The sequence below is a fragment of the Bison bison genome, unplaced genomic scaffold (genome assembly GCF_000754665.1).
Source record: "Bison bison bison isolate TAMUID 2011002044 unplaced genomic scaffold, Bison_UMD1.0 scf7180017864519, whole genome shotgun sequence".
Taxonomy (NCBI): Eukaryota; Metazoa; Chordata; class Mammalia; order Artiodactyla; family Bovidae; genus Bison; species Bison bison.
The window spans coordinates 2,469,587-2,485,455 of NW_011495072.1; the positions used below are offsets into that span (position 1 = coordinate 2,469,587).

At 40.0% G+C, this 15,869-nt stretch overlaps 1 protein-coding gene across 1 annotated transcript in view; it reads left to right on the forward strand.

Moving 5' to 3' along the window:
• SPAG17 (sperm associated antigen 17) overlaps positions 1 to 15,869 on the forward strand; it is a 245,270-nt gene that overhangs the window by 190,977 nt on the left and 38,424 nt on the right. Inside the window, exons 32-36 of the mRNA XM_010830710.1 lie at positions 7,111 to 7,299; positions 9,313 to 9,458; positions 9,563 to 9,693; positions 11,467 to 11,594; positions 14,812 to 14,994. Of these exons, the coding sequence (XP_010829012.1) occupies positions 7,111 to 7,299; positions 9,313 to 9,458; positions 9,563 to 9,693; positions 11,467 to 11,594; positions 14,812 to 14,994 (777 nt within the window). The remainder of the gene's footprint in view (positions 1 to 7,110; positions 7,300 to 9,312; positions 9,459 to 9,562; positions 9,694 to 11,466; positions 11,595 to 14,811; positions 14,995 to 15,869) is intronic.

The following is a 15,869-nucleotide window of genomic DNA, read 5'->3' on the forward strand; positions in this document are numbered from 1 at the left end:
GTGAGAGATGACCAAGAAAGGCTGCAGTTGGAGAAATGGATGCTTTTTTTCCCTACATAACATTCAAAATATGGTATGGGGAGGGAGGAGGGAGGAGGGTTCAGGATGGGGAACACATGTATACCTGTGGCAGATTCATTTTGATATTTGGCAAAACTAATACAATTATGTAAAGTTTAAAAATAAAATAAAATTAAAAAAAAATTAAAAAAAAACTTTTTTATTTTGTATTGGGGTATATTTGTATTGGGGTATAGCTGACTGTATTGGGGTATAGCTGATTGGAGAAGGAAATGGCAACCCACTCCAGTATTCTTGCCTGTAGAATTCCAGGGACAGAGGAGCCTGGTGGGCTGCCGTCTATGGGGTCACACAGAGTTGGACATGACTGAAGTGACTTAGCATAGCTGATTAACAATGTTGTAATGGTTTCAGGTGAACAGAAAAGAGACTCAACCTTACATACACATGTATCCATTCTCCCCCAAACTCTCCTCCCATCCAGGCTTCCACATAACATTTAGCAGAGTTCCTGTGCTATCAGAATGTTCATTTTTTAAGAAAGCATCGTATTTCAGTATTGTATGTCCTACCAGAGGTCATAAAAATCTGTGATGCTGTGATGAGGCCTTATTTTTATCATAGCCCTGGACTCTGCTGGTTACAACTATAAAGGCAAAGAAATTTTAGCACCAGTGTAAGTTACCACTGAAGGAAGAGATGTAACAGAAAAGAGATCCAACCTGGAGACATTCAGTGTCTGATACAATTGTGTAGAAGCATGTTTGCCCACATCTCCTGAAACACTGATTGTACCTCATTGAGAAATACACATATCTTAGCTCCCAGCTGGGGAAAAAAACTCCAAATAAGCTTAACAACACTTATTTTATAGTTCTATAATTTTATAGAGCATTCACAACCACCTTCTGCCCATCTGAAAGCTGGCATTCACAACCACCTTCTGCCCATCCTCATTGGCCTTGGCACATGTGTCCTTACTGACTCACCAGGATGAAGACACTGGGCAGTGTGATGAGTGAGGCTGGATTTTAGGCAATGTGAAAGAGAGAGAGAGCTTGATTTTGGCCACTGCTATACCTTAGCAGCACTAAAAAGATTGAAAACATCAAGGAGGAGGTAGATGTAACAGCTATTATTGTCTATGATTATAGTGTTTCACAATTGGGGGTGGGAACATCCACCCAGTTGGAAGGTTTCAGAGAGACAAGATGACAAATAATGGGTCTGTTGTCTCCCATGGGGAATCTTCCTCTGTCCTTGGGTCTAGGAACAGAAAGCTGTTTCCCTAGACCAGAAGATTGAGTGTCTTCCTGGGGACAGGGGTGTGTGTGCGTGTGCATGTGCACACTGGAATAAGATTTGACAACTCTTCTATACCAATCTGAACTTGACTCCTTTGGGAGAAGTTAAAGAAATGTAATAAGCATTCTTAGGAATACTACTGAAAAGGGCTTCAAAGGTCCTTTTCCTTATCAGCAGTACCGTAAACAAATGTCATAATGGAGGGAGGCTTATCCTCTACTCAGTGTGTGAAATCAGTTGAAAAAGGAAAGTTTTATATTAAACTCTGAGCAGTATAGATATGTAAAGTCACGAGAATTCTATTTGCCAACTGGCTGCTCTATTGAAGACACTATGTACGTATGTATATAAGTCATTGATATATTTGTCGTGTTGAACCACCATAGCTGTTTTTCCAGGCTAACTTCCTAGAAGGAAAGCCATCTCCTTTTTACAGGTTTTCTTTTTGGCTTTTCTAGATGGTGCTTCACCTAGTGTATATGTCTCAGTTCTGGGAATGTTAGGCCATCATTTTCTATCCAGAGCAGCTTTTAGTAAATTACAGTCAATCTGACGTATTAACAAGCAGAGACATTACTTTGTCAACAGTGGTCCATCTAGTCAAAGCTATGGTTTTTCCAGTGGTCATGTATGGATGTGAAAGTTGGACTATAAAGAAAGCTGAGCACTGAAGAATTGATACTTTTGAACTGTGGTGCTGGAGAAGACTCTTGAGAGTCCCTTGGACTGCAAGGAGATCCAACCAGTTAGTCCTAAGGAAAATCAGTCCTGAATATTCATTGAAAGGATTGATGCTGAAGCTGAAACTCCAGTACTTTGGCTACCTGATGCAAAGAGTTGACTCATTTGAAATGACCCTGATGCTGGAAAATATGGAAGGCAGGAGGAGAAGGGGACAACAGAAGACGAGATGGTTGGATGGCATCATTGACTCGATAGACATGAGTTTGATTGAGCAAGTTCTGGGAGTTGGTGATGGACAGGGAAGCCTGGCATGCTGCAGTCCATGGGGTTGCAAAGAGTCAGCCATGACTGGGCAACTGAACTGAACTGAACTGACAGTTTGAGTCTATTTTATTGAGGACCTATGGAGCCTGGGAAAATTACAAATTCAACCAGTGTCTATGCTACAATATGCCTGAAACCACAGAGAAGCCTCAGAATTAGTCAAGGTCCAGGGAGAGTTCTCTGGCCTGTGTAATAGTAAAGAGTGAATCTGAGAAACTTCCAGAATGATGGAGTAAGAACCTTCAAAAATCCACTTACTGCTCTCTAAAAACAACTAGAAAGCTGGAACTATTGACAGAATCAACCTTTTTAGAAGTCTGGAAATCAACTAAATGACTATAATGATATGAAGATTATTAAAAAAAAAAGACAGTCTTGGGAAGAACAGCAAGAATTGTGGTGATTTCGCTTGCCGCGTTCCTCTCCCCTCCCCCAGCTCCAAGGTAGCCTGAACATCAACACTGTCACATGCCTGATAGCAGTGAAAACCAGCAGGCCTGCAGCCACTGAAAGAAGAATAGATCTAGAGCTCCCCAAAAGATCCATCACAAGATGTTGTCATCATTCGACCTGTCTGTCCATTTTCTAGAAACCTCTGTTCAACAGGGGTTGTCTTTATTTGGTCTGATTCTGAACTCACTCCCTACAAATAGACTTTTCCCCAAAGGGGGGTGATACTTGAACATTATAGCTGTTGAAGTAGTGACAAAAAACAAGAGGCTAAACAAAAGAGTCAAAAAGAAAAGGAGAATGAGAAGTCCGTAGAGGGCTTTCAAAAGCTCTGACATATTCTCTGGAATCTAGAAAGCCACGCTTCTGTGAAGGGCTATGAACATGCCCATAAGAGGCCTCAGAAAGCCCTGATCTTTCACTCTTGCTGATCAAGAAGCTCTGCACAAGCAGGGAGTGAAGGGTAAGGTGGAATTACAAACTTCCTACTACAGCATTGAAAGCATTCGCCAGTATGCACATAGAGCCCATACAGCCCTCAGCAGAGGCTGAAAGATCTATTAGTGTAAAGTACTTAAGAACGTATCTGCCCAGTTATGAGGAGAACTCTAAGCCTAACAAGCAGATTAGGCCCACGCATGACAATATAAACTTTAAAGAAACGGTCAGGGGAATCACTGAACAAATAGCAACAACAACAAAAGTAGCAATAACAAGTCCTGGGGCAAGGATCTAATTTCCAGAGTTGTACATAATACTATTTTTAAGTATCTAGTTTCAACAAAAAATTATAAGACATGGGGAGTGGGGAAGAGGGGGATTTTGGCCCATAAACAGGGATGGGAAAGGAGGAAGCAATCAATAGAAACCATCCCTGTGGAAACCCAGACTCTGCATTTAAAGAGACAAATTTAAGCCACCTGTTCTGTTTTAAAAAGTGAGAAGCCTTGTATAAAGAACTAAAGCACAATATGAGAATGATGCTTCATAAAGTATAGAACATCAATACATAGAAACTATTTTTTAAAAGAACCACATAGAAATTCTGGAGTTGGAAAGAATAATAACTGTAATGAAAAATTTGCTAATGAGGCTCAATATCAAATTTTGGCTGGCAGAAGAAATAATCAGCAATTATTTGAACTGACTTGAAAATAGATCAATTGAGATTAAGCAGGCTGGAGGAGAGAGAGAAAAAAGAATCAAGAAAAATGAACAGAGCCTCAGAGGATACCATCAGGCATACTAACGCATGCATAATGAGAGTCTGAGAAGGAATAGAGAGAAGGGCTGAAAGATTATTTGAGGAAATAATGGCTTAAAACTTACCAAATGTGATTAAACTATCTACAATTGCAAGAAATCTCAACAAAATTCAAGTAAGATAAACTTGGAGATCCACACCTAGACACATCACAGTCAAATTGTGTGAAGACAAAGTCTCACAAGCAATGAGAAAAGGCTCATCAAATATGAGAGATCTCAAAAAAAAAGAAAAGAAAAACCCTAAAGCACAACATTGTTAATCAACTATATCATAATAAAAAATTTTTTAAATTGAGGTATCCAATAAGACTAATAGCTATGTTCTCATCAGAAAACATGGAGTCAGAAGGCAGTGATATGACATATTCAAAATGCTTAAAGAAAAAGATCATCAACCAAAAATCCCTCTTTTCAGTAAAATTATCCTAAAATGAAGAAATTAATATAGTTCCAGGGAAACAAAAACTGAAAGAATTTGTTGCTCTTAGACATTCCCTACAAGAAAATCTAAAGGGAATCCTTCAGGCTGAAACAAAAGAACACTACACAGCAATTCAATTATACATAAATAGTACTGGTAAAGATAACAATATAGGTAAATATAAAAGACAGTATACATGTATTTTTGTGACCTTTTTTATTTAAAAGGCAACTACATAAAACCACTATTATAAAACATATAAAGATGTAAGTTTTGACAATAACAGTTATAAATTAAGATGTTAATTGTAATACCCAGAAGACACTAAGAAAATAACTCAAAAATATATAGTAAAAGAAACAATGGAATTAAAATGGCACACTTGAAAATAATCTATTTAAAACAAAAGAAGGCACTGATGGATGACTAGAAGGGAAACCAAAGACATAAGACATATAGAAAAGTGGAAAATGCAAATCTTTTTTTTTAGTTCTTTGTGATAGTTCCAGGTACACAGCAAAGCAACTCAGCCACACACACACACACGTAGTCATTGTACCCCCGAACTCCCCTCCCATCCAGGCTGCTATATAGCATTGAGCAGAGTTCCCTGTGCTATACACTAGGTCCTTGTTGGTTATCCATCTTAAATATAGCAGTGTGTACATGTAGATTCCAAACTCCCCACCTCTTCTGTCTACCCTTTCCTCCTGGTAACCATAAGTTTGCTCTCTGTGAGTCTGTTTCCGTTTTATAAGTAAGTTTATTGGTACCACTTTTTTAGATTCCACATGTAAGTAATGTCATATCTCTCTGTGTGTCTTCACTCAGTATGACAGTCTCTAGGTCCATCCATGTTGCTGCAGATGGCATGTTTCACTCTTTTTAATGGCTGGTAATATATATCTCCATCATATACATGTCCCACATCTTCTGTACCCATTTCTCTATGGACACAGGTTGCTTCCATATCTTGGCTATTGCATGTATCCTTTCCCATGTTTTTCTCTGGATATATGCCCAGGAGTGGGAGTGCAGGGTCATATGGTAGCTCTATTTTTAATTTTTTAAGGAACCTCCATACTATTCTCCATAGTGGCCATACCAATTTACATTCGCACCAACAATGTAGGAGGGCTCCTTTTTCTCCAGCCCTCTCCAGCATCTCTTATTTGTAGACTTTTTGATAAGGGCCATTCTGGCCAGTGTGAGGCGATACCTCATTGTGGTTTTCATATGTCTGCTGCAAGTAGACCCCTTCCATTGGCCCTTGCTGCACAGGCTGGGACACCTCTCCCCAACCCCTGCCACCACCTGCCACAGAAAGTTAAGTTTGAAGAGTAGGGGAAGAGAGAAACATGGCCATGAAGAGAAGGATCTACCTGGAGCTGAGGAAGCAGACTCTGGCAGCTATTTGAGAACTTGTCCTGGGCAATTGCAAGTCAAACAATGGGAAAATTGAGGACTTAACGGCTGAATTTGTGAACTTTGAACTCCTCAGTTTAGCAAAGAGTCGGACACAACTGAGCGACTTCACTTTCACTTTTCACTTTCATGCATTGAGGAAGGAAATGGCAACCCACTCCAGTGTTCTTGCCTGCAGAATCCCAGGGACGGGGGAGCCTAATGGGCTGCCGTCTATGGGGTCTCACAGAGTCAGACACGACTGAAGTGACTTAGCATAGCATAGTTTAGCAAATGTAGGCTTGATTTCAGTTTCAAATCTCCCCAAACTACCTAAATTGAAAAAACTTGAGTTCATTTTAGCATAAAAACTTTTAAAATTTCACACATCTAAACTGAAGTGGAAATAAACAGAATGAAGTATTGATACACACTACAATATAAATGAAGCTTAAAAACTTTATGCCAAGTGAAAGAAGCCAGGCACAAGAGGTGCCAAGTATCACATGCTTCCATTTCTACAGAATGTCTGAAATAGTCAAATCCACAGAGACAGCAGGTCAGTGGTTGCCAGAGACAGGAGAGGTGCAGAATGACTAATGGCATCAGGGTTTCTTTGCAGGACAATGGAAATGTTCTGGAATTAGTGATCATGTTTGCACAAGTTTTTGAACATACTAAAATCCACTGAATGAACACTTTAAAGGGGAGAATATATGGCATGTGAATTATATCTCAAAGAGGCTATCCAAACCAGAAGTCATTATACAAAAGCTATTACTTAAGGTCTGTGTCAGCCACCAGAGGAATGAGGAAAAATAAAAGCTTCTGAAAGCATTTGTCCCATTGCTGTTGACCCCTTTGAAGATGCTCCTTGCCCAAAAACATTAAAGGATTCCAAGAGTTTTGAATAGGGTCAAGTGTGTTTACTTAACATATGCTTTTAATACTTTAATTAAATATCTGAAAAAAGAAGGGGTGTAGATTGCATTAACTGGAAGAAGTATTAAAGTGAGTAGATAAAATATGAGATGCAGGAACAATTATATCCTAATCATTATTTGCCTCCTTATTAAGTAGTCTTTCCCCAAACTTACATCCTCTTTTGTTTTCTTCCTGAAAATACGTTTGTGTCTCAAGTCAATGGATAGTATTTTTTCCTTAAGTGATTTTCTAAATCTCTCAAATCAATCAAGAAATTTTGAATAATTTATCTCTGTGTGTGACCCTTTCAGGTGTTACCTCCAAACACAGGCTGTCTTCATATTGATAGGGACTGTTCAGCTATATATTGCCATGAATCAAGCAGTGACATATACCATCCTTTTCAAAAACGTGAGCAGCTGAGAGCTAGCAGGTACATCATGAAACACACATCAGAGGTTATCTGTGAGGTCATGGATCCCGAAGGAAATACCTTTCAGGTAAAGTGCATCATTAGTATGGAGAGAGAGGCGATGGGTTTGCTTTTGAGATATTTCACCCTAGAGAGCTCCCAAATAGCTTTTTATCTTAGCTGCCTTGGGATTAGTTATCTACTTACTGTCAGTGCTTTGGACAACAGCAATTAATGTCAGTAGCTTTAATTCTCGATTATGCTTCATTGGAGAAGGAAATGGCAACCCACTCCAGTGTTCTTGCCTGGAGAATCCCAGGGATGGGGGAGCCTGGTGGGCTGCTGTCTATGGGGTCTCACAGAGTCGGACATGACTGAAGCGACTTAGCAGCAGCAGCAGGGGATAGCAAACCCAACAATGAGGATGGTTGAAATGGTAAAGCCAAATAAATAATTAGAACAAAAAGGGGGGAAAGTTACTAAACATCTAAAAATAATGTCAACAACGAAGAACAGTGTAAGAATGCTCTGTATCTGGGTTTAAGGGAGAGAAAATACACAGGATAGCAGGCAAGTCTGTTTGACTAGGTAGAGAATCCTTAGAAATATTATCAGCGTGAGGGTTCCAGGAGGACTGAGGATGGGGAGGTGGGAAGCCTGGTGAGGTGCTTAGCTGGTCCGTGGTAGAGCTCTGTGTTCTGTTTCTCTGTCCTTCCTCTTATTGCTAAGCCAGGCAGTGACAAACATGGTCACTTGTTTATATGCGCCCTTGAGTTAAAAACGCAGGCTGACTACATTTTACGTTTTTAAACGGTTGGGGAAAATCAGAAGGAGAAGAGTATTTTATGACACAGAAAATTATAGGAAATTCAATTTCAGTGTCATTATATAAAGTTTTATTGGAACATAGCCATGCTTATTTGTTTACATATTACCTGTGGCTGCTTTTGCATATAATGGCAGCATTGACTAGTTGCAACAGAAACTCTATGGCCTACAAACCCTAAAATACATACTATCTGGCCCTTGACAAGGAGAGGTCCACCAGCCCTTTCTCTAGGCACTTTTTTCCCACTCCTCACCCCTTGGTGGAATTTCATATGTCGGCTAGTGGGTGGCAAAGTTACTTTTTAGATTTGAAACCCTGACAAAGAGTCCCCAGCTTTGCATGGGGTGCAGACTGGGCCTGATCCAGGTTTGTTTTTCTGTGCTAAGTAAGTGAGACTCTTCACAGCCTGAGTTCAGGCTACTAAGAGACTTTGATTTACAATGAACTGAAATTGAAACCTAAAGCCCAAACCCTCCAAGTTGAAACATCTAAGCCAAGCATTACTCTAGGCTTTGATGTTCTTCTTGTGCCTTCCCTTCAGTGGCCTTTCAGCCTAAACCACACTCTGTATCTTGACAGTAGCAATGGCTAGGAATGTACATCTCAGAGTGAACCTCCATCTGTTTCCCAGGGTGGTCTATCCATGAGTCTCTAATTCTGTGCTTAGAATCCATACTGTCACTCTTAATGTTTCAAGACAACTGTCACATGAGTAGTCTTTCCTCCATGTTTAAATTCCCAGTTCCCTGAACTTATCCTCAGAAGATAAGATTGTCCCCTGGTGTGTCCCCTGCCATACTAGTCGCCTTCCTCTGATTGTACTCTGGCTTGTCTTCCCGTTTGTTTTCACATTCTCGGTGTAGTTTGTCAGTGAAGATGTGCTACTACATTTTCACTTTTATTAATGCAGTCTACTGGGGCTTCCCTGGTGGCTCAGCAGTAAAGAATCCACCTGCCAATACAGGAGATGTGGATTCCATCCCTGGGTTGGGAAGATTCCCCTGGAGGAGAAAATGGCAACCTGCTCCAGTATTCTTGCCTGGGAAATCCCATGGACAGAGGAGCCTGGTGAGCTACAGTCCATGGGGTTGCAAGAGTCAGACATGACTTTGTGGCTAAACAACAACAAAATACTTAGGGAATAATACCTTATAAGTAAATATCTTTGATTTTCTGAATATCCAAAAGATTACCTGCTTTCTCAAGTGAGATCAACAAAAATGTAAGCTTTATGGCTTTTTTTTTTAGTTGCTTATCTACTGTGTCCCTTAGGTCATGGCTGATGGTAGTGCATCAACCATCCTACCTGAAAACAACCTGGAAGATGATTTAAATGCAAAAGCTGAAGGTTATGACAGTTTGTCATCCACTCACCTTCATAAGAATCATCTGCAAATCTATGGTGAACATGTCCCCAGGTAATATGATAAGAATAAAATCATGACTTTTATTTTCAGTTCCAAGTTTAAGGAGCATTTTAGCTGAATGTGTCAAGGGATCTGATTTTTATTTCTGCAAACAGGTTTTTTGTTATCTATGCTGATGGATCAGGAGTGGAGCTTCTTCGGGACAGTGACATAGAAGAGTACCTCTCCTTGGCATATGGAGAATCAACTACTGTAGTTCTTCAAGAGCCAGTACAGGAACAACCAGGTAGAGAGCCAGACTGGAAGTTGCTGTGTCCTTTACCAACTCTCATCCTCCATATCCAGTCTACCCTGATGTGGTTGCTATGTTTTCCCCTTTGCTCACTTTTCAACTCTGCTTTCCACCTGGCCATGTCAGCCTGGTTGTGCAGTGATGTATGTTTGTACTATGCTTTATCTAAGCATCAACCTGTGTAAATTGTGTGAGTCCCTTTCCTACCTATAAGGAGATCTGTATCTGCATTTAGGCTTGTTAGGTAGATTTAGTTATGTACCTAGGTTCCTACTTATGTGTCAGTTTCGTCTTAGTAGTAAAAAACAAAAGTGAGGTATATTTCCTAACTTCATTTTTTGTCATTTTGATGGTGTTGCCTTGATGAATTTAGTATAACAAGAGAATAAAGTAGATTTGATGTGTCAGTTAGAAATCCAACCTGAAATATAGGATAAGTTATGTATTATATTCACTGGGCATTTACATATTTTCATTAATTTCAAGAAATTAGTGTATGACCAAAAAATAGAGACATACATTGCATTAGGTAAGAACCACTGTATATGTAACGTGTGTATTTAAGCACAGAAAAAACAAAAAAGCTTCCATGTTATCCATGCACCAAAGCAATATGCTGTGTCTATCTAGGTTTACGTGTGTGTTTCCTGTTTTATCTTTTCTCTGATAGGTGGGGTATATTTTGTATTCATTTATGAGTATGCCCACCTCTATATGCAGTTGTATCTTTGAATGCATCAATGTACATGTGTGTGGTATAATAAATTTGCTTTTTCTCTATGAATATGGAAAGTGGGGAGCTCTGACTGGTTGTACAGTGTGTGTGTAGAACTGTGAGAGAATAAGAATTCATCTCAAATTGCTTCATTAGTCAGTCATTTAGCATCTACATGATAACCCACCATGTACCAAAACTTGGCTGGATGTTAGGGATACAATGGTGAGCTAAGAGAGCAACAAACCCTGCTTTCACAAAGCTTAGAGTCTAAGGAAAGAGATGGGCGTTAATTACATAGTCACACAAATACCTGTATGCTTATAAATTGGGATAAGGAGTATGGAGTAAAGGAATACGGTTCCATGAGAGCATCTAACAGGGGAGCCTGACATAATCTAGAAGGCTTTCCTGAAAACGCTGGAGCCAAGAACTGCTGGATAAGTAGGCACTAATTAAAAGAGGAGGAGGAGCTTTCTTGGAAGAGGGAATACAAAGCAGGAAGCTTGGAACAGAGGACAAAAGGCCAAAGGAGCCAAAGTATAGAAGGGAAAATAGCCCAAGTTGAGGAGGCAGGAGAAAACATGAAGGCCTCAGTTTTATCATATAAACGATGGGAAGTCAAAGAAAAGTCTACATGGTGGACTAACACAGTCAGTCACCCTGCCTGTGGAAGGAGGTTCATTCACAGAGTAGAGGTGGGAAGAAAAGTTCATTGTTGCTGAGGTCCAAAACAGGATCTCTCTGTGGGAAATAGTCTAAGGTTGGGTCAGTGGAGGGGAAAAAGGTGGATGAACTCAAGAGATGCTTAGTGGTAGAACTGACAGGACTTGCGTCTGATTTCTGAAGGACAGCGAAGTGTCAATTAATGCTTTCAAGTGGTCTGAATGCAGCTTTTAGATGTTACTCTGACTAAAAGACTTTCCTTATTAGCGTGGAGGTCCTTAAGCATGATCGCCGTGTCTGGCTTATCAAATGTGTTTAATATTTGCCGAATTTCTCCCAGTATTTCTGACAGAGACATGACCCTCTGCTAACTCTCTGTGACCCAGGTGCCCTGAGCATCACCGTCCTTCGCCCTTTCCATGAAGTGTCACCATGGCTAGTGAAGAAAGAATTAGATACGATTGTTCCTCCTAATCTCCAGTCAAGGACATGGGAGACCTTTCCCTCAGTTCAGGTATAAATTTTCCTGCTGTGAAGTTACCATATATGCATATCCATCCATCCATGGATCAGAGCTCAGGTCTTCTCCTGTATATTCACTTCTTTTCATTCTTTTATAAATTGTTAACAGGATCAAGGAGTTTTATATTTGAATACTTTGACATTTGTAGATTTTGGAGAAATATACCTGACTAATCTCAATTTTATTTTTTTAGTCTACATTGCTGGTTTGAACATCTTCCTATCATATAAAAATATCTACTCTGAGTAACCCATTACTGATACTATGCAATATAGAAAGCTTCCTTTCTCCCAATATTTGCTAGTTTTAACGCACAATCTGAGGTCTTTCACTTTCCCTTTGTTCTTAATTTATTAATGCACAAACTGAGTATGTAAGAATAACGTGAAACATTAAATATACGGACTCGGAATCTCAGTGTTAAAAAGTAAGCATTGTAATTGTGTCAGCTTAGAGAAGCCTCGCCTCAGATTTTTTTAAAGAATGAAAGAAAATATCTTAAGAAATCATAAAGTCCTGCATCTTGCCAGGTTTGTCATTTAATTTTGCAAGCAGTTTATGTAATATGTCCAGCAAACTGTCAGATGTTAAATTGTTAAATCAGTGAAGGCATTGGTAACATGATCAGGGAAAGATAGTACTGTGAAGTGAGGAGGATAATGTTTTTTAGTTATGATTATCTTGGTTTCTTTATCCAGTCTTATAGTAGTGGAAGCACAGGTAATGAACTCTTAAGATAGCAAAGATCGCCTAACCCTCTGTTTCAGTTTGGTACCTGTAATCAACATGGTGAATGAAGGTGATCTGAATTCTAATCTTGACTTTATCAATTATTAATATGGAATTTGAGACAAGTCACCCTTGATCTCTGCTTCCTTATCTGAAAATTGAAAGTTCATACCATATGGTTTACAAAGGCTATCTCCAAGTTGAATGTATTTATTGCATTATGAAAAATAATATACCACATTTGAGATGAATGAAGGAAGTTCCTTCTCTTCCTCCAAAATTCCTATAGCTGTGACCTCTGACCAGTGGAGTGACCCAGCCCAGGCAAGCTCCTGAGTAGCTGTCACTGACCATGCATTTGACATGAAGAGCAACTTAAAATGAAACACATCAAGCCCACACAACTCCTGAAAGTCAATTACAAAAAAACATAAGAGATGTGCATCGACACAAGGCACACATTTCTGCAGAAGAGATCCTGGGAAGATTCTGGCAGCATGCTTAATCTAGAGTGAGCTCAAAGACCACCCAGATCTATGGCTTGATTTTTCCTTCAAAGGATCTCTCCAAGCTTAATTCCAAATGTTTTAGGCTCTCTGTGGGTATAAAAATATGTGTGTGTGCTAAATCACTTCAGTCATGTCCAGCTCTTTGTGATGCTATGGACTGTAGCCCACCAGGCTCCCTTGTCCATGGGATTTTCTACAGAAGAATACTGGAGTGGGAGGCCATTTCCCCCTCCAGTGGATCTTCGCAACCCAGGGATCAAACCAATGTCTCTTGCATCTCCTGCATTGTCAGGCAGGTTCTTTACCACTAGAGCCACCTGGGAAGCCCAGGTAGTCTCATGCATTTGGCATAAACAAGGCTTCTGCTGCATCACCATGGCAACAGCATGGCTTAGCATTCCCTTAAATGCTATCCAGTAGGATATTAGGCAACAGGATTTTAAAATGTCCTTATTTTTGGTAACACATATAAAGAGGAAAACTTGTCCAGTTCATTCCTAATTTTCCATTTTGAGAGCAGGGATCCCTTTTTTTTTCACTATTGTATTCACTAATGAGAGGTTCCTAGCATATAGTGTCTCAGTTCAGTTCAGTTCAGTCACTCAGTCTTGTCCGACTCTGCAACCCCATGCAATGCAGCATGCCAGCCTCCCTGTCCATCTCCAACTCCCAGAATTTATTCAGACTCATGTCTATTGAGTCAGCGATGCCATCCAACCATCTCATCCTCTGTCATCCCCTTCTCATCCCACTTTCAATCTTTTCCAGCATCAGGGTCTTTTCAAATGAGTCAGTTCTTTGCATAAGGTGGCCAAATTATTGGAGTTTCAGCTTCAGCATCAGTCCTTCCAATGAATATTCAGGACTGATTTCCTTTAGGATGGACTGGTTGGATCTTCTTGCAGTCCAAGGGACTCTCAAGAGTCTTCTCCAACACCACAACTCAAAAGCATCAATTCTTTGGCGCTCAGCTTTCTTTATAGTACAGTTCTCACATCCATACATGACTACTGGAAAAACTATAGCTTTGACTAGATGGACCTTTGTTGGCAAAGTAATGAATGTCTCTGCTTTTCAATACGCTGTCTAGGTTGATCATAACTTTTCTTCCAAGGAACCAGCATCTTTTAATTTCATAGCTGCAGTCACCATCTGCAGTGATTTTGGAGCCCCTCAAAATAAAGTCTCTCAGTGTTTCCACTGTTTCCCCATCTATTTGCCATGAAGTGATGGAACCAGGTGCCATGATCTTAGTTTTCTGAATGTTGAACTTTAAGCCAACTTTTTCACTCTCCTCTTTCACTTTCATCAAGAGGCTTTATAGTTCTTCACTTTCTGCCATAAGGGTGGTGTCATCGGCATATCTGAGGTTATTGGTATTTCTCCCAGAAATCTTGATTCCAGCTTGAGCGTCTTCCAGCCCAGCGTTTCTCATGATGTACTCTGCATATAAGTTAAATAAGCAGGGTGACAATATATAGCCTCGATGTACTCCTTTCCTGATTTGGAACCAGTCTGTTGTTCCATGCCCAGTTTTAACTGTTGCTTCCTGACGTGCACACAGATTTCTCAGGAGGCAGGTCAGGTGATCCGGTATTCCCGTCTCTTTAAGAATTTTCTACAGTTTGTTGTGATCCACACAATCAAAGGCTTTGGTGTAGTCAGTAAAGCAGAAGTAGATGTTTTACGGGAACTCTCTGTTTTTCGATGATCCAATGGATGTTGGCAATTTGATCTCTGGTTCCTCTGCCTTTTCTAAATCCAGCTGGAACATCTGGAAGTTCACAGTTCACGTACTGTTGAAGCCTACCTTGGAGAATTTGGCCATCACTTTGCTAGCGTGTGAGATGAGTACGATTGTGCGGTAGTTTGAGCATAGTGTCTACATAATAAGTACACAGTGGAAGAAAAAGTCTAATATTAAAACATACTCATTTCTTTGATGATAGTTTTGCTTATTTTGGTGACAGAAAAAAACTCCAGGACCTCCGTTTGGCACTCAGATTTGGAAGGGTCTCGACATTGGCTCCAAACAGTTAGTGAACACTCCAGCCCCTATACTGAAGAGCCCCAGTGTGCTACAGACACGCCAGTTCATCCAGCACGAGGTCATAAAGAATGAGGTGAAACTGAAACTGCAGATTTCCCTGAAGGTAAGGGATTGCAGGTAACCTGACCAAAAGAATCAGCAACAGGGCAACCATTCCTCTTGGTTTCCTAAGGAATCTGAACTTACGGAATTGTACCAATATTTATTTAATGCAACACATGAATGCCAATCTTCAGTAGAAGGTTGCATGATGGAAAATATTTCATGGTTCCCATAAGGTAGAGGAAGTATTAAGGCTCCAAAGACGTTGAGAAGATAAGTATCTTTTAAATGTGATTGCAGTATTGTTGTCCTCCTTTCTCACTCTATGGAAAACTGATCTAGTAACCTCTGGAAAAAGGTAGAACTGCATATTAACTTGATACTTGTCCCTAATGTAAGTTATTTCCTAGTTTTTCTCCTTCTGTGACCAGGCATGTTGTATTATATAACACTTGTTGAGCATTTCTGACAGACTGCTGGCTGTCTATTTATCAGTGGCAGCTAGTTACTGGTTGAAAATGGGAAGCAATAGGATTCCCTGAATAATCTTCATTCTTCCATGGAAGAAAAGGATTTAGTTAGTCTTTGGAAACAATCGAAGCTTTTGCTGATATATAGTTCACTATTAAACATGTCTGCAGTGCCTCACTGTCAAGAGTGTCCACTATCTCAGAACGTGTGTCATATGTGTTTAGTTTATGGCTACATATCCAACACCTGGCATATGGCAGGGGACCGTTATTCATGAAAATTCAAGTATTTATGGTTTTCAGCAAAGGCATGAACTGAGCCACTTACATTCATAAGTATCATCTTGAAGACTATACCTGCAGAGGACTCTAGAAATCATCTATCCCAGCTCTGTCCATTTTATTGATGAGGACAGAGTGAGAAGCTGGGCTTCTCTGAGGTCTGCTGGTGCTGCTGCTGCTGCTA